Source organism: Brienomyrus brachyistius, chromosome 24 (genome assembly GCF_023856365.1).
Source record: "Brienomyrus brachyistius isolate T26 chromosome 24, BBRACH_0.4, whole genome shotgun sequence".
Taxonomy (NCBI): domain Eukaryota; kingdom Metazoa; phylum Chordata; class Actinopteri; order Osteoglossiformes; family Mormyridae; genus Brienomyrus; species Brienomyrus brachyistius.
This window is the reverse complement of record NC_064556.1, coordinates 6,332,951-6,355,716: the sequence shown is the minus strand read 5'-3', so window position 1 is coordinate 6,355,716 and position 22,766 is coordinate 6,332,951. Positions and strand designations below refer to the sequence as shown.

The window sequence follows — 22,766 nt, the reverse complement described above, 5'->3', positions numbered from 1 at the left end:
CCGCTGCCCGCAAGGCCGCATCACACAAGGACATCACAGCGGCCTCCTGCGCGATCGACGCACAGCATTGACTCGTCACGCGGGCCGGACGATACCGACTGAACAGGCTGAGCGGTAAGGGGCCGACAAGCCCCGGAGCCGTCAGCAGTTACGCTGGCTTAAGGGCGGGACGGGGAAGGGAACTGGAAGCGATATTCGGTTATGTGCCGTAAAGGAGTCTGCTTATTGAGAGCGTCGCCGTTCGGTTTCTGGGAGAGACCCGGTGAGACACGAACATCACGTTAAAAGGACAATGCTAAGCTCACCTGAAATCTGTGGGGGGGGGGGGGGGGGGGGGGGGCGTGGGGGGGGTCTGAAATGTACGGGAGGAAAAATGCCAGAATTACACTGTAGCTTAAGGGTGTCCACTGTCCACAAGAGAGCCCCCGGCTGTCCGACGATGCAAATTACAAAATGTTAATCACACAGAGACAAGCAGTTACCGAACATCAAGTTCACTTAAAGGGATTTTTCTTTTTTAAACAGTTTGAGAAGAATTTTCTTTCTACTGGACTAACGAATGCCAGAGTTTAGCCTGAGAAACAACTGCAGAGTCCGACAGACACAGTGTGGTTAAGAAAATCGGCTTAAGGAAATGTCTTGACATGGCCAAAAAAAGGTAATAAAAAAAGAACACGCAAACCACACAACTAAATCCTTGAGAAAACTGTTATTGCTTATCACGGTGTTGGGGGGGGGGGGGGGAGAGAGAGAGAGAGAAATGGGGGTAGTAACAAAAAGGTAGAACGGATGGAGTGACCACAGAATGAAAGGATGAGAGGAAAACCTGGGAGTGTGAAAGGGTGAAGCAGGGCAGCATGTCAGTGTCACTCAACCTGCGGAGGGGTGTGGTGGGGGGGGGCATGAGGGGGCGGGGGGCACGGAATGTCACTGTCCGCTACTGGTCAGCCGACACGTCTCTCTCTGTCTCTGCCTTGGAGGGCTGCCCTGGCGATGGGGTGTGGGGGGGCCGGGTAATGGGGGCAATGCCGTGGGCTATGGGTAGCCCCCCCGAGACGATCCCCTCCCCTGTGGCTCCCGCCACCGGCAGGCCACCCGGCGTCATGGCGAGGCCAGCCGGGAACCTATGGGAAATGGCAACGACACCTGGTATTGAATCCCTGCCACGGGAGTCGCTAAGCAACCTCGGCCCCTGTTGCGTCTCCCCCTCACCTGTAGGCGGCAGCAGCACTTCCGTTCAGCTCTGTGTGACCCCCCGCCGGGTCCAAACCCATCCACTGGGAGGTGGCCAAGTACTCCTTATTCACACAGTTCTTCAGGCTGTCAGGGATGCGGCCTAAATGGCAGTCATCAGTAAGGGGAGGCAGGGTCAAGGTGGGGTCTCGACCCCAGACAGCAGTCATCAGTAAGGGGAGGCAGGGTCTCGATCCCAGACAGCAGTCATCAGTAAAGGGAGACGGGGTCAAGGCGGGGTCTCGACCCCAGACAGCAGTCATCAGTAAGGGGAAGCAGGGTCTCGATCCCAGACAGCAGTCATCAGTAAAGGGAGACAGGGTCAAGGCGGGTTCTCGATCCCAGACAGCAGTCATCAGTAAAGGGAGGCAGGGTCTCGATCCCAGACAGCAGTCATCAGTAAAGGGAGACAGGGTCAAGGTGGGGTCTCGACCCCAGACAGCAGTCACCAGTAAGGGGAGGCAGGGTCTCGATCCCAGACAGCAGTCACCAGTAAGGGGAGGCAGGGTCTCGATCCCAGACAGCAGTCACCAGCAAGGAGAGGCAGGGTCTCGATCCCAGACAGCAGTCATCAGTAAGGGGAGGCAGGGTCTCGATCCCAGACAGCAGTCATCAGTAAAGGGAGACAGGGTCAAGGCGGGTTCTCGACCCCAGACAGCAGTCATCAGTAAAGGGAGGCAGGGTCTCGATCCCAGACAGCAGTCATCAGTAAAGGGAGACAGGGTCAAGGCGGGGTCTCGACCCCAGACAGCAGTCATCAGTAAGGGGAGGCAGGATCAAGGCAGGGTCTCGACCCCAGACAGCAGTCATCAGTAAGGAGAGGCAGGGTCAAGGCGGGGTCTCGACCCCAGACAGCAGTCATCAGTAAGGGAAGACAGGGTCAAGGCAGGGTCTCGACCCCAGACAGCAGTCAAATAAGATAACCTAACCAAATAAGATAATGAATTCAAATTACAGCAACCTTGTGATGAAGAGCTCATAAGCAGAAGGTCAACATTACATCCAGCCCCCGCCGCAGGTACCTGTGATGGCGCGGCGCACCTCTCTGCCTGCCTCTTCCCGGGCCTCGACCGACGCCTGCTCGCTGTACCAGGATGTGTGTGGGGTGCAGATCAGGTTGGGGGCGTCCTTCAGGGGGCCCTGGGCGAAGCTGGGGGTGCAGGGTGAGTAGGTTATGCATATATTACACTGCAGAGACATTTGGTCCCCACAATGTGATAAAAACATAGGGAAAAAATCTGTAACTGCAATCAAAAAACTTAAAACATGTCTCTGCCTTTGGTTTAGCCTTAAAATCATCCTATAATCTTACACTGTACCGAACACTGAACCAATAACCTACTGGATCCACTATAAATGGAATGAGAAGGCTCTGTACAAGCATTAGTGCGTGCAGCTCGTTTGCATACGGTCAGAATCCCTCTACGTCTCCCCCATCGAGATCGCGATGAGCAAAAGCAGACCTGAACGGTTCGGTCTCGTGGACATCGAGAGCGGCTCCTCGTATCCGGCCCTCCTTCAGCGCCTGGGCCAGAGCTTTCTCGTCCACCAGCCCTCCCCGCGCCGTGTTCACCAGGAAGGCGCCCTGTCGCATCTGCACGCAGAAAGGTTAGTTAGGTTCGCCCCCTGGTGGCGGGTAACGGGGCCGGCGGCTCGGGGCTGCGCACCTGCTTGATGGTGAAGTCGTTGATCAGGTGGTGGTTGTGCTCGTTCAGGCTGCAGTGCAGCGACACGCAGTCCGAGTGCATGAGCAGGTCCTGCAGCGTGGCCACGCGCTGGAGCCCCAGCGAGCGCTCGACGCCGTCCGGCAGGTACGGGTCGTAGAAGATCACGTTGAAGCCGAACGCCTTAGTGCGCAGCGCCACCGCCTGGCCAACACGCCCTGCAGGAGGACCAGGCGGTATCAGGCAAAGCTACCACCCATCCTGGACCCATCTGTCAGCACTCTGACATCCCCACCTCCACAAAAACGTTTACGCCTCCGGCTCCCTCACCCAGGCCGATTATTCCCAGCGTCTCTCCCCGGATTCGGGCGGCGCCGCCGGCCACCTCCCGGATCTGCTCCACGCCGGAGGCTCGCGTGCCCTCGCGGACAGCCTGGTGTATCCAGGTGACACGCCGATACAGGTTAAGGATGAAGCAGAGTGTGCTGTCCGCAGTCTCCTCGATGGATGAGGACGGCACGTTGCACACCGCGATGCCTGGCCGCCCGGGGAGGGAAACGGAGACAGATGAGCGCGGTTTGGAGGCTTGCGAGGGGGGCGGGATCGCCCTAAGGGGGGGCAGCCCCGGACGCTCACCGAGCTCAGCGGCAGCCTTGATATCCACGTTGTCAAAGCCGCTGCCTATGCGGACGATCACACGCAGCCCCTTGAACTTCTCCAGGTCGTCCCGTGACAGTGTGATGGTGTGATACATGAGGGCGGCGACTGCCTCGTTCAGCACCTGCAGGGAGGGCACCGGGCATGTCAGAGAGGCACAGCGGCCATTCCATTGGCCAGAGGGGGCAAGAGAGTGAGAGAGTGAGAGAGTGAGTGAGTGAGTGAGTGAGTGAGTGAGTGAGTGAGTGAGTGAGCGTGGATCGGGGTCAGAGGTCGCGAGGAGGACGGCGGCCACCTTCTCGTGTATTTCCTGGGTGGACTGGGCATCGCAGAAAGCGACGGTGGCCACGTCCTTCAGGACCGGCATCTCCACAGTGCAGTCGCGCCCATCCAGCAGCGCCACCAGGGGGCGCGGGTGCATCGGCCCGTTCAAGATTGGCGGGCGAATGCCTGGATGGGACAAACAGAAAGGCCGGTTTCAGAGGCGACGCTCGTAAAAATGGCAGAGTGAGCGGCTCCTCTTTAACGCGACTTCTCAAATTCGGAGTAGCTCTCACCTCATCGCGAAGTTCACAAGCTGCCAGACACCCTCGTTCCTCATTCTTAGAAAAGCCCTTTTTAAATAAGACACAAAAACACTCAACCCTGGTGCTCAAGCACACAGATGCTGGTGTGAAAACGCTGGAAATAGATGCGCCCCGAAAATTTCTCAGAAGGAAGCCAGGACTACATATACAGGCTGACACACAAAACAGTTAATGGACGGTTAATTTAGTCAGGAAAACAACAAGTTTTATATTTAGGACAATTAGATTAGACGAATATATATATACATATATTCTATATTCACAACTGAGAAAAGCATACGTCAAACCAATCCTAAACACAAAAACCAAATAAACATTTCAGCACATCAGACTTTCTACGATTAAAAGAAAGCTATGCAATACCCCTAGAGGTACAAAACTACAGGCAAGATTGTATTCTCGTTCACTATGTTATTTTAATATCAGTGACAGCGTTCAGAAAGCAGGTACCTAATTAACACTGACTCGATGATAATGCTGCCTACCGTGACATTACATAGTCAGATGTCTTACAGCCTTAATGAAGTCATAATTCTGAAAAGGAGTTTTTTTCTGAGAGGGCTGCAGACTTTCTGCACCTTCGCACTCGCATTCGACACTACGGTTCGCGGCACAAGGTTTTGCACTCGCAGCCGTGCTGTAGATCAGCGCTGTCTGGCTGCGGCGTGACCCTTGGCGGGCAGCGTGATGAAGCTGCTTGCCACACCAATGCTGTCAGCTCTACAGCGCCGAGTGCTAATAACAAGGCCTTATGGGTAATTCCCCAGGAACTAAATCAGGAGCTGCATTCCCTGCTGTTTAACAAAGTCTCCCATAAAGAAAACCAAAGAACCAAAGAATTCCATGGCAAGTCATTCAACAGCGATCAGGACAGTACCACCCCCAGACACCGGAGGCAGAATTCCAGTCAAGCGGTTATAATTTAACATGATGATTGATCTGCTTCAAACTCAAGGCTTAACCATCTCTCTGTCTCACACATGCATGCACACACGCGGGCACACGCGCCACTGGCTCTACAAATATATGCCGAGGGAGTCACAGACCATTCGTGAAGACTAGCAAGATGGCACCCGCAAAAGGCCAGTAGTGGATATTCAGGACAGAGGACCCGATGGGGGTGTTCCACGCACGTCAGCGACGACAGCTGAAGCGCAAGCCGCTAACTTTTGCGCACATGCGCTCAGAGTACACAGGGACGTGGCGGATACAGATAAAACTGAAGGCACTCTGGCCTCCAGCAAGACACCGGGGGAGGGAATGAGATGAAAAGATTAGGGACAAAAAAAGGAGGGGCTATTCTTCCCTGTTGAGGAAGGCAAGTGAGTTCAGGGAGTTTATAGCGGTGCCTAGAGAAAACCACGCATCCACAAAACATCACATAGGGCTACTTCAACAGAAACCTCTCATATGCCATAGTAAATAAGAATCTTCCACGCATTTTCACTAAGGGGCACTTCCTGTTTCTAGGGAAAAAGGAAAGAAACACACACACACACACACACACACACACACACACACACACACACAAAAGGACGACTCCGATGGCTGGGAGGACACAGACAGATACACAGGCCTCTCACGTGTCACTCTACTGGGGGGGGGGGGGTTGGGGGACTTCAGCAGGCCACGACATCGTCCATTCAACGCATGCACGTCCTCCTCGGCCACATGGCACCGGGGTGGTGGGGGTGGGGTCAGACACAATGCCACGACATGCCGCTCCCAATCTCCCTCACATACGCACCACAATTTCCATGGCAGCTTCAAGGGCACTATTTAAAGGGGGGAGAAAAATAAATGCCCAAAAAAGGCAGGCAGCCCCCATCGGATTCCTTTCATTCACTAAGACAATACAAAAAGGCTTTCAGAGCTCCAACCTTGCATGCTGCAGTGCACTAGGATGCCACCGTTAACTGCTCCGCTTACACTTGCAGTCAAGGGTGTGCTTGTCTAGCCGTCACGCACTCCCTCCCCCCACCCCGTGGCTCCAATCGGGCACGGCCTCTATTCATCGCCAGCCAACCAGCGCTGACCTCATTAGCATACAGAGGCGGGGCTGCAAGCAGTTCAGCTTCTCTCTTATTTTAAAAGGAGCCCACTTACAAATATCCACATTTCTGCATGTGGCAGCATCATATCAAAGCCACTGCATTGATTCCCCCCCCTCCGCAAGTTATTTTTCAGTGACTTGAAGGGCATTTAAGCAGATAAGCATTACTCAGCTCAGTTCCGTCTAGGGAACAGGTAAAGCGTGCAATTAATCACGCCAGACAATGAGGCCTGTTTCCCCACCTTCACAAAAGCTGACAGATCCTCAGCTCTCCTCCACCCCCAATTCTGATCCGGCTCGGAGGTAACGGCACGCTGAGACCTCGGACCGGAAAGCGTGAACCGTATCTGTGCCAATACGATTTACAGCAACACAAAAAGTGTTTCCATGCAACCCAGAGACATAGATATATTCTCCCAGGCAGCACATTTGAAAGATAAACAAAGAGTAAACAAACACCCAGGAGCAGGCCTGCCTATATTTCACATGCTATAAAAAGTGCCACATTTATAAACCACATTTTTACCTCACATACTTCAAAGTAAGGCGTTTTTTTCAGCTTTTGTATAGTCTCACTGACCAACAGAGTAATACCGACTGCCGGCTATCTATTGTTTTTTTTGACGGTTCTGAAAAGATGCACCTTGAGCTCAGAGCGAGTACAGACGCAGCACAGGGAACAGAACCCCGTAGCATGTGTCCTATACCGTAGGACATATATAGTCTATAGTTATTGTTTGTTTTGCCCCCACCCCCCCAACTAAAGTGTGTGGTGATTATCGTACTTTGATTTGTTTCTTGACTTGAAAAGTTAGGGTAAGTTAGCCGCAGGTTCTCCACATAAAATAGAAGAAAAGAGAAATAAAATTCTCCTAATTTCTAAAATCTTCACATTCCTTACGTTTTAATATCACATATTGAATCCAGTGATAGACAGACATTATTTACAGTTGCCACAAGTCTTTAAAACAAACTACCCAGAAAACAAAAGACACAAACAAATGTAAGGATTAGAACCGGCAACTGCACCGAAATGTTTTCTGTAATGCAAGTAAACATTTACATTACATGCCAAGTACTCATACAATGTGGTGATTTTCCAATTCCTTACCTCCAGGCAACAAAACATTCTGAAGTTTTGAACACATGTTTTGGCACAAATTCCTCATCTCACAAACAGACCATCTTATCCATCTTTCAGTGTCACCATTAAATTACCAATTATTCAATCCTTTACTGAAACTTCATACAAATTACAGAAAGTGAAAGGTTTTTGAGACTACTGTTCTTCCTGTAATCTATTTTTACAAGGAATCAACACAAGAACTAGGTGACAATCACCACAATAAAAAAAATATAAATGCCTCACAGCAACGGCAACATCACCTAGAACGCTGCTCCAAATTAACCAAAATCATTTACTTAATGAAAATAAAGGTGATGTTCTTGCAGGCAACAAGATTGCATTTACTCTGATTTGCCTAACTGAAGAACCAAGACAAGTGACATTAAAACATGTGCTTTTATTTTGTTTTTTTAAACTAAAAACAAATGTTTCTTGGCAATAATTCATACACCCCCATTACATAACCTGCCACTTAAGGATTCTGTTCTTTGGGGCAATAGGCTTAATTTACACTGTCCTGTTCTTCCAAGTCCTTCCCTTCAAACAGATCTGTCACAGAAAGCCATTCTCCAGACCTTTAAATTGCAATTCACGCATACAGCATAATAGACACCTCGCGATCACAATATTGCTTAATTGCCCTCAAGTGCAAATCCCACAGATTCCACCATCTAATACGTCTTTCTACTAATTCATGCGCTGAGGTGCGTCTCCTGCTGCCCACGGAGCAACGCAATCTTCAGGAACGTTACTGACCTTCACAGATGCGATCCAGTCTCTGCCTCTTGACTTTATGCTTATCCATAAGGGCCGCAGACCGGCGGACTCCGCCCGATCCGCCACAGCGCCGACCACTATGAAACCCTTCAGTACGCACCACCTCCCTGGGAAAGACAGAAGCGGGGGAAGAGGTTTCATAAATCCGGAGAGACCCCTCCACCGTGACACGGTCTTTCACTCTGCCTAATGCACGCCAGGTTTAACGATAGGAACATGCCGGCAAGACAGAGACCCCAAACACGAAAGCCTCCGGGACATAACCTGGGAAGCACGCTGACGCGTTATAACGCCTCGGTAAGGGCACAGGGCGCCGGCCGTATTCGGCGGTGCTCGGGCAGCTTCGTGGGTCTAGCTTCGGCCGGCTGTAATGCAGAGCCGGCCGGCAAAGAAACAGCCACCGCACAGCCGGGTGAACTTAACCAGTCAGAGAGCCACACTGGGCTTCAAAATGTCACGTAGCGGGTTACAGCAACATACGCTTACCTCGTCAGCGGGGTGCAGCGGCTCCCAGGCGGGACACGGCGCTGTCGATGCCTCGGATAGGAAATGCGAGGACGGGTAGAGCTACTGCCGAGGTCCGGCGGAGCGGCCGCCGTGCTGGCCGTGGCGCAAAGCCCCGCAGCTAAAGCTAAGGCTAACGCTAGCCCGGAGTGCCCAACCTCCGCCCCCGACTCTCGCCGACAACTACGAGGAAACTGGGCCTGGCGCGACGCTTTCGGCACACCGCGTACGCGCTTCACTCGGATACGCAAAGCTTCGCGGCCTCCGGAGGGTTAACCGTGAGGAGCTCGGCAGCCTTCACTCTCTTTTGACGGCCATGAGAAGAGGAAAAGGTGGCGGGGGGCGGGAGGGGGGGGGGAGAGAGGAAACCGTTGGTTGGGCGGCGGTCGAGGAGTGTGTGTGGCGAAGAAGGAGAGGAGCTCCCGCGAGGCGCCAGAGCCCAAGACGGGGCGGCGCCCCCGTGCGGAAGCCGAGGTACTGCAGGCGGGACCCAGATAGCGGGTCAGGCGCCGAGCCGCCCAGCTGACAAATTGACCCACAGGTCAAACGTCACCTCAGGTCACAGTACAGACTTTACATGCATATGATATGCTGCATCACGTGGCTGCACGTCCTGCATAGGACGTTAAAAGGCCCGAGGTATTTGCAACCCGCAAATTAGCGTTTCGCTGGAGTTGACCATACGTCGTCTTTCTTGGGAATCTAAAATGCCCTCAATGTCTGGCATTTCGCTCATCATACTTTGTGTGCCTACTTGTACTGCTTCGTTGCCTCTTGCGCCATCCTCTAGCGTCCGCTTTTTTTGGCACGCTAAAACATGCTCGCCCTGGCTTCGTGCTCTGCAGCTAACCGAGCACTCTTCCATGCATTACTAATGTCGTTTAGGTTATTTGCTCTCCCATTTTGAATTCCGTACAGCCGTACGAGACTGCATGGATTTGAAACCGAAATCAAAGGCTACAAACATACCGCTGATACATTCCTGATGACCAGACTAATACGGGAAACAGGTAAAAGCCGTATGTAAAAGGACGTGAACAGGTGAGAGGGAGAAATGATTGTCATGGTCCCGAATATTTCTGTTAATTTGACTGAGTACACAGGAGTCTTACATTCCTTCTCATAGTTTGACACACGGGGAGAGGAATTTACCCAGAAATGCATTTAAAGAAACGTCTGAATAAAACCAGGCACAGCGTAATCACCCATGAGAAAAAATGAAGCAGGGCATTCTCTTTCATTGTAAAATAATCTTCAATAAACTTTATTTGTACACAAACTGCAATTCTGTAACACATAAAAAAAATCTCCATAAAGATACCAACATCTCACTCCTCCTCCTAGGTGGCACCTTGACAAATAAAATAAATAAAAATAAAAACAATGGTATTAACCAAACAATCACTGTACAACACAACAGTACTTTGTGCCCTCAGAATACAATGGCAGCTCTTTCAGTTCATTAAACCTTCCAAATACAGTCCATTATCCATTTTTTTTTCCCAGCAAAAAAATGAGGTCATACAGATTAAGAAAAACAGCAGAAAATATCAAATAACCCATAGAACACCTACAAGTTCCAATTTGTAATACTGCGAAAACAAATCCGGTGTTTTCTTAAGGCTTATGCAGACTCCCAGGGGACATTAATAGAGGGTAGAAAGAACTGCAGAAATGGAAGTGTGCAATGTGGTACAGACATCTCTTTATATTCACAACTGGAAACAAAAAAAGAAATCCAGTATATAAAAAGTAAAAGTCTTTTGCTACAAAAAGAAAATAAACTCCAAATCACACAAGTAGGAGAAAGTGATGGTGGATAGATGGAAGGAACACGTGAATGGCTGCACCAGCCACGACAGTCTACCGCCATGTTCCTCTCTGTCAGTTCGCAGTGGGATAGTGGAGGACATTATACCCATAATACACGGCGTAGGAACGTCTCGCTTTTCCAGCACTCCAATTGGTTAGCATTGCGGCACCTGACTTCCCCGGGTCACGGAATGGATTCCTTTGCAGGAACAGCGAATGGGGCGATCTGCATTCATTCTTCTCGGTAATGTCTCATCTTTTTTTTTTCTTTTTTTTCTTTTTTGACCCTGCTTGTGTCCGCCTGAAGGGCAGCCGAGTTCCTGAGAGCCCCTTCCCACATGGAGGAAGCGGACTGAGGCAACGGAAGCAGAGCTTCGGATGCTGGCGATGGAGAATGGACATCCCACGAACCGTATTAATTCTCCTCAATGAGGGTCAGGTCCAGATCCGTACAGTCCCTCTCAAAAACACTTTGCTGCCCCCCTTCATTGCTACCTTTAGCTTCCTCCTCCTCCTCCTCTTCTTCCTCGCCCTCTTCTTCCTCCCCTTCCTCTTCGCTCTCGCTCAGTGGCCCGATGCTCGTTCGCCCCAGCCCCTCAGCCGGGGAAAACGACCCGCGGAAGTCCCTCCAAAATGGCTCCGCGCCCCCATAGTCCTCGCTGTAGCCCAGCCTGCCTTGTTCCATGAGGCTCAGCGGGTCACTACTCCGAGTCTGCAGAGGGATACAATTACACTAAATGAAAGATTGTAACAGGTCATATGATCAACAACCGGAAATGAGATTATGTGTCTGGTTCCACCAGCGTTTCTCTGCTAAAGCAAGAGTCCTGTAGCGTGAGACAATTGCGTGCAGCATACTTATAAACAGAGATATGGAAAAAAAAACACAGGAAATGTTGGTGACATTTCTGCTGCTATGCTGCTTTGTGTGCACAGATGTGGTAGTGATGCGATGACTCTATGGTTAGAAAGCTGCCACCAAAACTGAGGTCAGATTGGGTGGCCCCGCCCAACATCACGACAACGCGAGACGATTATGACATAAGTTATGACATCATGTGCGTTTCTCAGGACTCTTAGACTTATGAGTCATTACGAAAACTGACCTAAACTGGACTTAATCTCAGTTAATCAATCCAAAACCTTACAAAATGTATTACAAAATAATCTAAAAAATACTGAACATAATGTATCATCATTTCATAGTTATTATACCACATATTCCCATCAAACACACTTTAACATGGGTGGAATCTTACAAATCACAAAACAATAGTATAGTAGTCAAGCCTAATGTTGTTCCAGTAGGCAGGTAGGAGGGAGACACCTGCAGGACAGATGCTTCCACAGCAGGGGGCGCCAGATCCAATAAAAAACTAACACAAGGCCCAAAACCAATAAAACCCTCACACACTACGACCTTTTCAATGAAGTGTTACGAGAATCAAACCGAAAGGTATCTTTAGGGAAACACCAGTACAGGAGGCTGAAAGAACAAGGAAGAATTTTCCTTCTGCCAAGACATTCAGAATCAGAGCAGCTATATGCAAACATGTAAAATGTTTGGCAGCATGATGCCAGAACTGAAACAGGGATGCTGGCCTTCCTGCCACTACCTGGCAGCTGGCTGCTGTCACATCGGGGTCTGGGCATGAATCCAGTCACAAGGTGGCAGGACAAATTCGGACCCAAGTCATGACTGGGACAGCAGTGAAGGATTAATTGTCTCAGCGTGGCACAGTTTAGGGAAGCGGGGTAGAGACCGTAGCTCATGGGAGTTTTACTTAAGGAGGAAATGATTAGTACAGAGAGATAGCTAATCAGATTGTAGAGGACGTGGGCCCAGGGAACTAGAGGAGGCGGGGCCTACCAATGACATGTCTTGGTCCTGACACATATAGTTGCTTGGGCCCGCCTCCTCTACAGTTTAATTGGTTCTCTCTGAACCAATCAGTTTTTCCTTCTGCCCTGAGAACATGTTTGTGCAAGCAAAATGCCCACGAGCAAGACTGTACCTCTACCCAGGCCCTCATGCTTGAATTTTCACCGTCCCATTAAAGCCAGGATGGGAAACCTGGTGGTCACCAGCCCTCCAGCGTCGGGGTCGCCTACCCCTGCTTTAACGTGAAATTCAGTGAACACTCAAGATAAACAGCCAAATTTTTACTGGGAAAATTGATTGAAAAACATTTAGGGGGCCACGATGCAATATGGAAAGTACTGAAAATGTACAGATAATGATTCCGATACAGTAAAACCAGCTTTCAAAAACTTCAATGGGTCAGTCTCCAGGCTACAGTCATCCATTAAGTAAATGGCTAAAGCAGCATCTCTACTCTCTGTGGAGTGTGACCTTCGATTTTAAAACTTGGTCCCCATTATGCACTCTTGCTTCCCCTATTGCATGTTAACTCACTTACACTAAGACTGCATCCGAGTGAGTATTAGAGTGGAGGGAGACGGGCCACATGGCAGAGCAGGGCAAGGGCAAGCCATCTTTATTAAGGGCCAGCGTCATCATAGGACACACGAAAGCTGCTGACGGTAATGCAATTTCTGGCTTAAGGCGAACGGTCTTGGCCACTAAAGCATTCTGGGAAATGAAGTTTTTTTCGTCACAACTATCAAAAACCAATGTCGGATTTATAGCCGAAACGACAATTACATCGGAACGGCTCTACATGAACTCCTGAGACTCAGAGATCATGGCGGTTAGTCGGGTTTCTTCCGTACACTTCGGAATCACATCTTTCCAAACAGTTTTCTATCTTCGCCTGCTCTTCTTCTGCATGACCTCGTGCAGCGCATCACAATGCCAGTATCTGTTAGATTATATCCAGTTAATACTTTACGCTCGATCGAAATCGGCAGTGATCCGCAGCCTGATGAAGGGACACATTCTGGGACAGGATGGCAGTGCGGTCTTACGTTACAGGTAACTGGAAGGACAGTGGCATACGAAGTGGTCACGTGACTATGACAAGCAGCTGCATTTCACACAAACAGGGCTGAGGGCTCAGACTGGGCCCAAAGCCCACCAGTGCCATTTATACTCTGTTCCACTGTGCCCAAACTGCAGCAAGAGCCCAAACTGGTTTCTGTGCCATAAATCCGCAGTGCTATACTTGGAGTATGAAACCATGTGTACAACAGGCTCAAGTTTGCTCACAGTCCTCTGTCTGCATGAGATCTATACATGGCTTTGTCCAATACCAGGTTGAACGATATTATGGTTACAATGGGCCCATGACACACCCCTACAGACAATTTGGCAACTCCACCTTGTGGACTTATTGGACTGTGGGTGGGGGGGGGGCTGGAATACACCCCATGACAACACAAAGACAGCATTCAAACTCCATACACGGAGACCCGAACCCTGGGCTCCACAGGTGTGACGCGACACCGCTAGCCACTGCACCACCGTGCGCCCCCTACTGAATTTATCAAGGCTGCAATAGTCTGACCAGTCTGATCAGGCACACTTTCCGGGGGGGTGAAGACCTGGGAGGTGTTCCACAAAGCAGGATTTCTCAGTTAGCTGGGTTAACTTAAGCTAGAAGTCATGATCGTCCAATAAGAGTTTTGATAAGGAGCATTCCTATTGGACAACCCTGACTGAGAAATCCTGGGGGGTGTTTTAGAAAGTAGTCAGGTAACTTGTTGGATTTAAGGTTGCCTGGGCTGAATGAACTTTATTTTCATTCCCTTACATTTAGCTCAGACTACCTTAAATCTGACAAGTTATCTAGCTAAGCATGGAGGCCAGCTTTGTGGAACACCCCTCTTGGCCACTGGGAAAGAGCAGTGCAGCCTAGCAGTTCATGATAACATCCTCAACCGGGTCTGTAATAACTGCAAACGGCTAACAGTTAATTGCTAATTGCTAGTAGTCCCCCAGCGGCTGGTGTCCGTGGGCGCTAACCTGCGTCATCTTGCTGAAGTCGAGCTCGGGCCGGGCGCAGGGCCTCGTTTCCGGGTCACGGCGGCGCTTCAGGCCCGGCTTGCGCAGGAGCAGATCGCAGGGCTGCGAGTGGCATCGAGGGTGCTGCGGTGGCGTGGCGCGGCGCAGCGAGCAGGGCGTGCTGCAGGCGGACGAGGGCGACGGGGGCACAGCCCACGGGCGGGCGGCGGCAGCAGCGGCAGAGGCGGCGCGGGGCGGGGCCGGGCCCGGCGGCAGGAAGTGGGCGGCGGCCTCCAGGATGTGCACCGGTGAGAGAGAGAAGCGGCGCTGGGCGGCTGGTGGCGCGGAGAGGGCGGAGGGTGAGGAGGAGCAGGAGTACGGCGGAGCGAAGAAGCAGCAGCAGCTACTGCTGCCGCCAGTGGCGACGGCGGTGGTGGCGGAGGCGTCGGCAGGATCCCAGGGGAAACCCCAGGGCAGCGGCGAGTCGGGGCTCAGTGCCAGGCTGTAGAAAGTGGGGCTGGAGGAGGAGTGCAGAGCCGGCTTGGGCGACGCCCGCAGAGGACACGCCCCCCCTGCACACTCCCCACTCTGGCAGCGCCTCTTTACCGGCGTCCAGATCTTGGAGGCGCTGGGCCTCCAAGTGAGGCGGCACTGTGCCAGGTCCTCGGGTACCGACAGCGAGCGGCAGTGCCGCTTGGAGGGAGGCGGGGGGGCCGGCGGAACCGGGGGCGGCGGGGGGACCGGAGGCGGGGCCGGAGCTCCGCCCAGGGGTGGGCCGCCTGCCGGAGGGCTGGGGACCGCAAGCTGCCGGGAGCCATCCCTCTCGGGGAGGGAGGCCGTGGGAGGGCCCAGGGGAACCGGGTTAGGGGGGAAACTGGAGCTGAGCGCCCCCTGCAGGCCAGGCTTGGGAGGAGGGCACAGCTGCCAATAGCTGCTTTCTGGGGGGGGGGAGGAGTAAGAACGGGCACAAATAAAAGGGTTAATGCAAAAAGTAAAAAAATAGGACATAAAGAAATGGCTAAATGATACAACGCAAACAGGAAATTAGCCTCCCCGTGGTTCTCATGCCCCCCAGTGATGCTCCTGCTCTGAGACCCAGCTGACCCTGCTGGACCCACCCCACTGCTCACCTGGCATCAATCCATATGTGGAACGGCAAATTCCTGGGCTGTCGGGGTCCACTGTACACTGGAAGACAGACACAGTCACAGGATGGGGGACAGAGGACACAGTAGGACAGGCAGGAGCGGAACACAAGCAGAGAAAAAGCAGAGCGTGTCCATCCAGGGGCGTTTACCAGGAGACTGGGGGGGTGGAACTGTCAGAAGTCTTGGGGAAGGGGGGGGGTCCCTTCTAAAGGCTGATTTATGCTTCTGCATGAAATTGACGTTGTGAAGACGGTATAGTCATGGACCCTACACCTTAGCCAGAAATTAACTACACATCGCGGTAAAGCAAACTACAATAACTGTGATTGGTCCGCTTGGGGGGCGGCATGGTGGTGCAGTGGTTAGCACTGTCGCCTCACACCTCTGGGACCCGGGTTCAAGTCTCCGCCTGGGTCACATGTGTGCGGAGTTTGCATGTTCTCCCCATGTCGTCGTGGGGTTTCCTCCGGGTACTCCGGTTTCCCCCCACAGTCCAAAAACATGCTGAGGCTAATTGGAGTTGCTGAATTGCCCGTAGGTGTGCATGTGTGAGTGAATGGTGTGTGAGTGTGCCCTGCGATGGGCTGGCCCCCCATCCTGGGTTGTTCCCTGCCTCGTGCCCATTGATTCCGGGATAGGCTCCGGGCCCCCGCGACCCAATAGGATAAGCGGTTTGGAAAATGGATGGATGGATGGATGGATGGTCCGCTTGGCTGCATTCATGTTTTTTACGGGACTAACGAAAGCGTAATTCCCAGGTGTGCTTATATTGTTGATTGAAAGTGAAGCAGTATTTACACCTAGCATGCTAGTAGTATAGGCGTTAACCTTATAATGGAAAATGCATAACGAGCAACTTTGTAGCCACTTCACATTTTTCCAAAATTGTCTACAGGAAGTTTGTAGCAGCACAGCACCCAGGACTTGATAAATGGATACTTTGTTACTAGTTAAATGTTTGTTTGTTTTTTTTCTGTTTCAATCGCGTGATGCAACAATTGTATAAATCGCAGGGCGGGAAGACAATAAATGCCACATCTGAAACTATGTGTCACGTAGCGTTTTAGCGCGGTAATTGCTGCGCGTCACAGATAGACACACACGGGTATAAGAGCCTGAAGTGGCGTAGGCCACTTGCGAAGGTCACGGTGGGGCCTCGATGCAGAAGTATAATCAGCCTTTAGTTTTTGAAAGAGCTGGTACTGAATCATATTTTCTCTTGTGAAGAGCCCTAGGACCATTAAATAAAATCACTAATGATCTGGCCTGTCTCTGTTGGATGGGCAGACACTCCACATTCACACCCCTGCATCCATCCACCCATCGCCACGGGGGACCACAGGCAGCACTGGGCACAAGGCGGTGGGGGGGGGGGGGGGGACCTTGGACGGGATACCAGCCCATCGCAGGGCACACACGTGCTCACACACGCAAATCGCACACTACGGACAATTCAGGGGAGCTTTGGACTGCAGGAGACATGTCGGATATCGCAGGGAGGTTGTTAGAACTGCGACACCAACATACAGCGTCACCCCACAAAGGAGACGAGGTCGATTCGAAAAGGCCAAAGGCGTTAAGCGTCAGACACTCGCGGACACCCGGGCGGACGGACTCACCAGATCAGGGGAGAAAGCCGTGCGGCGCGTTTCGCTGTCCAGACTCGGGCTCTTGATGTGCTCGGTTACGAATGTTACCATCGCAAGCTGCTACGGAGCTGGGATGGGAAGGAGACCGGAGCACCCATCCGTCCGTACACCTCAGCGTCTGGATGGGAGAGACTGCAGTGCTTACATCACAGCCATTACACCACCTGGGGGGGGTAGAAAAAATACAACTAATTCATACAACTGTTAATGACCCTGGAGCCAATATGACCTCAGAGGAGATTTGGACGCTTAGGCCACTTAAAAAAAAAATTGGTTCTCGTCCTTTTTTTTTTTGTAGGGGGTGGGTCGGGCGGGCGGGATTATTATTATTTTTTTTTTACAAATTTTGATTGACTGTTTGGACTTTCAAATATGTAAGAACATACATATTTGAAAATACATACCGAAGAGAGCAGACCTACTTAGTACGCCTCCTCAGTTCTTCCAGTTTGTTGCGTTTCAAATATATTAAATGTAAGAAAATACAAGAATGTAAATTCCTTGATCCATGTGTATCTCATAAATGCCTTCCCAACTATGGATTTGGATACTTTATGCTGATGTTTCATTCGTGAATATAAAAATGATACTATTTGAAACCAATATTCTGTTTGTCATTCCCATTCTAAATGAACAACCAAGATTTTAAAATATATATCTAGAAAGGAAGTGTATTAAAACATGTTAAAACACGAGGAATTTACAAAATACAGGAACCTGAATGGTTGAACAAGGAAACGCAACTCTACAAACAAGTACTTAAGAACATGTACCACATCACTTCCCCCAGATTTAAATCTTTGCACCAGCCCATCTCAGGTAGAGACAAATTTAGGTTCATGAAACCATTCCAAGACTAGGATTACACAATGTGGATCAATCGTCGATGTGGAATGTGCGGGAAATTCAAATTTCGTCATTCTTGGGCATTTTCCATGTGATTTTAACGAAATAAAAAAAAATTAAAAAAAATTCGGGTCGGAGGCATTTCGGCGGGTCGGGAGGGGACGAGAACCAATTTTTTTTTTTTTTAAGTTGCCTTATCAAGGCAGTCGGGCTGCATCACTGCAATTTCACAGCATTAATTTTGTCGTAGTCTCACCTCCAATTACCCCACAATTTTCTAGGTCTTTTTTTTCTATCTCCCACCCCTTTGATGTTGCTTCATAGTTCATCTCGTCTCCGTATTATACATAAAGACGACACCCACTCGGAAGTGGGCAGCAGACGTTTACCTTGCCGATGCGCGGTGTGAGACACAATTCAGTCAGTGTCAACTCCACTGATTCTCTCATGTGCCTAACGGAAGAACTGAGTATTAATGTTGACTGAATTAACAACCTAGAGGAGCGTATTAACAGACCACTTAATGGACCAAACGGAAGGCGGAGGACTAGCTATGTTTGAATTCAAAGGAGGAATAATAATAATAATTATAACGTTATTATTGCAGAATTTTCAGTTTTGTAAACTCTGCGATACCCGAGCTCATAGACACCGTGACATCATGCACACAAATCGGTCTTTAACAACCGCAATGCACAATTATTCACTGGAACACGCAACAATGCAATATTTTCAGTCGACACCTGTTAGTTGCATCAAACTTTTCATCTGCGTTGCACTTCTCTCGCTCCTTCTCATCAGCACCCAAACGCCGCTCCTCTCCTCGCCGGTTCTGCTTGTTCTTCCGTCAGATGCGCTGCTTCGTTACTTGGTGTCTGATGACTCTGTTGATTTACAAAAAAAAATAAAAAATCAATAATTCAAAATATTACTCTGTGTTTTCGACATTTTCTTTTAGTTGTTTTGCTATAACAACCTTGCATGTAGCCTCACCTTTTATCTGCGCTCCGTGGTGTGGTTTTCAGTCAGATAATTCAGATAAGTGAAACAGAGGCCTACCAATGTCATCGGATGTCAAAAAGAAAAAATTATACAACATAATAGATTTAATACACACACTGACACTCGCACACAATTCTTTAGTTCAGCTTGCATTTATTCCGAAGTTAAGCTAAAATGTATCTTTATTACAATCGGGTGTAGCATTTGAGGTGGCAGAAGGTGCAGACTACTTTGAACCAGAGGTCTGCAAGATTCGGCACAAATTAAGCATTGAGTATTTAAAGACATCTAAAGATGTTTCATCCGTAATTATTTAATTTAATCTAACACAATTGTTTAAAGTAGGTGAAAAAAAAAATCTATCCACACATAAACAATAATGGAATAATAAACAATATATCCTATTATTGTCTTATTTACTTTCTCAAAAATACTAACATAATCGATGCTTGAGGAAAAAGTTTTTAAAAAGATACTGATTTCTGCTCACAATTTAAGGTTTAAAACTATATCTTGCATGCAAGTCCCACCAAAATAGTGCATATTGTTTATAAGTATAAGTTTTCAACAGATTCGCTCACCTAAGGAAGGAAATAAGAATAAGCCGCCTCTTTCCGTTCATTTAACATGCAGATCCCACTGCCCTTCGTCACTTTACACATCGCCTGCGGTTCTGTACAAAAATCCACAGTCCTACAAAACAATAGAACTCTTAAATTCAACGTCCTACAGAAATCTATAGTTGTATGCTATCTGGAGTAATCTGCGACCATTCCTTCAAAACTTCTCTAAAAGATAATGTGCCTATTTCCTCCATCATTCCTTCAATCATTCCGAAAAGGATAAAATTGAAAAAAAAATAAACTGCAGGCCAGGAGCCCAGATGAGACAAAGGCAATGGCATTTGCATATGTTATTAATATTTCAGACCCGGGCGCTTCCATCCTGATCCACAGGTGGGTGGGAAGATGCATTACAGGATGACAAAACCAAAGCAAAGCTAACACCCCCTTCTCATACGAACCGGATTAACATCCCAGATACACATTTTCATCTGGAACATAAAATAACCATCTGTGGGGAAGAGCAGTGCTGATATGTTGGGAAATCAAAACAGGTGCCCAGTAATAATCATAATAACAATAATAATAATAATGAATGAAGAAATTAATTAATGATATTACTAATACTATTATTATTATTATTATTAACCATCTGGCCGAACTATACATTTGGAAGCCTGCCCCTAATACGCCGTATTAACCCAGACAAGCCCAATTTAACTTTGCATATTCCCTACTTTGACATGCACGTACAAAGCTGCACATCTCCATGCCAAGCGGACAAAGCCAGGCACACCGTGGCCATCTCACCGGGCACCGGTCACCTCGGCACGTGACCTGGCGTCTGCACGCGCCCACACCAAGCCGGAGCTCGGGCCGGCGCGAACGAGCGCAGTCCCCCCTCGGCGGGTTGCCTTGGCAACGACACCTGGCAGAATGGGCTGAACCGAGGTGCCGAAGGAGGGATGGCTGCACACGCACAGCCCCGATGTCACAAAAACCCCACAGCGAGTCACGGTGCATGCAACCAGCGGGGCAGCCGTCGCCATATTCCCGCGTTAAGCGCTGGCGGAATGAGTTTGCCGTACTGGCAGGATAAATATGGCTCGCTTGCCGTTGCTGGGTGTTTGTGTCAATAACGGGGCGCTATTTTTAGATGGTCGCTGTATTAGCGGGGCTGATGGCTGCTCGCTGCCACGAGCCCCTTCAAAACAGATATGACCTTAAATATGCATTTTTAAATAAAACCATTCAGCCGTTAATTTAATACTGATATAAAACAATTATGTGCCTGTAATGGAGCAAATCATACACCATAAACGTAAACGTGCAATAAATATAAAACAAGCATATAGCTAGCTAGACGCTAGCTATTACCAATTTAAAGGCCATTGCTATAAATTCGCGATCTCTAAATTCATGGTGTATTTGCACACTTGGAGCAGCAGCTACTACCCCAAAAACGTGACAAAATCGCAACATTTCAAAATGGCTTCAGTTAAATGCCTGGCTGCTTAGCTTGTGAGGCTTTTGCATCAATGCAGCCCTCCATACATGCAACGGATTAACAACCGCGTTGGCCGGACTGAAATGCATAGTACGCTTTTTGTACCATCCGCTCACACAATATTTACCTTGTCAGCCTCCTTTGCAAAGACGAGCCCCACGAAGCTGCGTCCTCGGGCCTTAGACTAACCTTTAATGTTGCTAGTAAGGTAGCAGGTTAGCAGGGGATAAACCATCCGGGAAGCGCAACTGCAATATACGGGTTTCCAGCGTTTGCACTTTAAGACATAACGAGACAATTGCGATTCATTATCAAGCCAGGCAAACGAATTACAAAAGGAAAAACGCATTGATCAAATATTTTGATTTGTACCGCTTGAAGGTATATATATATTTACTCCATCTGGGTGACTGTGGTAGATGCGCTCTGCCCGTAAAAATTCATTCGTTCGCCCGACGTCTGAAATTCATAAACACATCGTAGGTGTTCCTGGAGGAGGGTGGGGAATATACATTATAATACATTATTGCAATTAAATAATCAGAGGATAATGATACATTTATTTTTATTCTCGTCGTATTTTTATTTTATATTTATTAATTTGAAAATATGTTAGATATTACAAGGATAATTCCCGCACTGGGAAATAAAAAAAAAAATCATACGGCTGTTTGGATGATGGGTAGTGTAGTTTACAGAGAAACCGTGGCGAAAAGTAGCAGCAATTTATTGTGGAAATTATTAATGAGTCCCTCGTGGTTTTATTACTATTTTAATGGTGATAATGGAAAGGTTATGGAAGCCAACAAAAGAATGATTTCCTGAGCACAGTCCTAAATGAACACAGGGTGGCAGGGTGGACCTACTGTTTCGGATATAGAATTATATTGGGGTGTGAAATATCGGTTAACATTTCTTAATTTAAAAGGTCATACAGATTTCCAGTAGTTCCCAATCATATTCGTATTATAACTACCCCTGTAATCTATCTCATATAATCAGGGGTAATGCATTTAACTGCCGGAGCTTTGTAATCCGGTTGTTTTAAATTTCAACAATACTTCTATATTAATCCAGATGACACTAGATGGCCCAAAAAGAGAACTAAATAGAGAAGGCTATTGGGATTTTTAGTTTTTATTTTCTATTCCAACTACAAGTTTCATAATTTACAGATAATTCGGGGATTTCCTCATATCCTTTGTATACCGTTCGAGACACTTAATCTGACGTTAACAAGAGTTGCGCGTCTGTGTGGGTAGCACGGATTTTTCCATCCAAAACAAGAAGAAAATACAGCAAGTTCGAAGGTAAAACGACAACCACAGTCAATATCATATGTGTTATGACAGTAGCATGTGAGAAATTATGAGAAATTTAGATTCCTGTATGTCTTACAATCTATCGCAAGTTTATTGTTTGGTTCCTCGTAACCCAGTAAAATAATAAACGCGCAATCAGCAGATGTTTTGCGGAAAAAGTGGCGCGACCGTTGAAAAAAAATCTACCTGAGACGATCATGCATCCATGTTACATCTACCTATTCTGCAAATAGTCACAGGGCTACCAGAGTCCTGAAGACTGTCACAGACAACAATGGACGCAAAGCAGGGCAACCAGGGTGACCAGATAATCCCTGTCAAGGGGGACTCTTTTAACCAGGACAGGATTTCTAAACTACAATTTCAATCAAAGGGACCTGGATTTCATTTAAGATGAATAACCTGCACTGAC

At 48.8% G+C, this 22,766-nt stretch overlaps 2 protein-coding genes across 8 annotated transcripts; both read right to left on the bottom strand.

The window, feature by feature from the left end:
• Positions 1 to 493: 493 nt before the first annotated feature.
• On the bottom strand, positions 494 to 9,384 carry LOC125719877 (C-terminal-binding protein 1-like). Its single transcript, XM_048994672.1, has 12 exons — positions 9,356 to 9,384; positions 8,971 to 9,123; positions 8,584 to 8,868; positions 8,077 to 8,204; positions 3,850 to 4,004; positions 3,534 to 3,678; positions 3,228 to 3,434; positions 2,901 to 3,115; positions 2,697 to 2,827; positions 2,256 to 2,383; positions 1,213 to 1,336; positions 494 to 1,124 (listed from the first exon to the last, which is right to left on the bottom strand). Exons 1-12 carry the CDS (start codon positions 9,382 to 9,384, stop codon positions 938 to 940), a joined length of 1,887 nt encoding a protein of 628 aa, XP_048850629.1. The 3' UTR covers positions 494 to 937.
• Positions 9,385 to 9,831: 447 nt separating this feature from the next.
• Positions 9,832 to 21,522, bottom strand: LOC125720072 (protein FAM53C-like). 7 transcript variants are annotated; one of them, XM_048995104.1, is made up of 10 exons: positions 21,405 to 21,522; positions 21,160 to 21,309; positions 19,544 to 19,655; positions 18,954 to 19,015; positions 18,704 to 18,844; positions 18,350 to 18,413; positions 17,085 to 17,278; positions 15,448 to 15,505; positions 14,339 to 15,255; positions 9,832 to 11,125 (listed from the first exon to the last, which is right to left on the bottom strand). In XM_048995104.1, the coding sequence occupies exons 7-10, from the start codon at positions 17,163 to 17,165 to the stop codon at positions 10,829 to 10,831; spliced, it is 1,353 nt and encodes a 450-aa protein (XP_048851061.1). In that variant the 5' UTR covers positions 17,166 to 17,278; positions 18,350 to 18,413; positions 18,704 to 18,844; positions 18,954 to 19,015; positions 19,544 to 19,655; positions 21,160 to 21,309; positions 21,405 to 21,522; the 3' UTR covers positions 9,832 to 10,828. The 7 variants fall into 7 exon arrangements, with proteins under 7 accessions (XP_048851061.1, XP_048851065.1, XP_048851059.1 ...); XM_048995108.1 differs by having other exon boundaries at positions 21,430 to 21,502; XM_048995102.1 differs by having other exon boundaries at positions 17,085 to 17,232; positions 21,160 to 21,502.
• Positions 21,523 to 22,766: the final 1,244 nt, after the last annotated feature.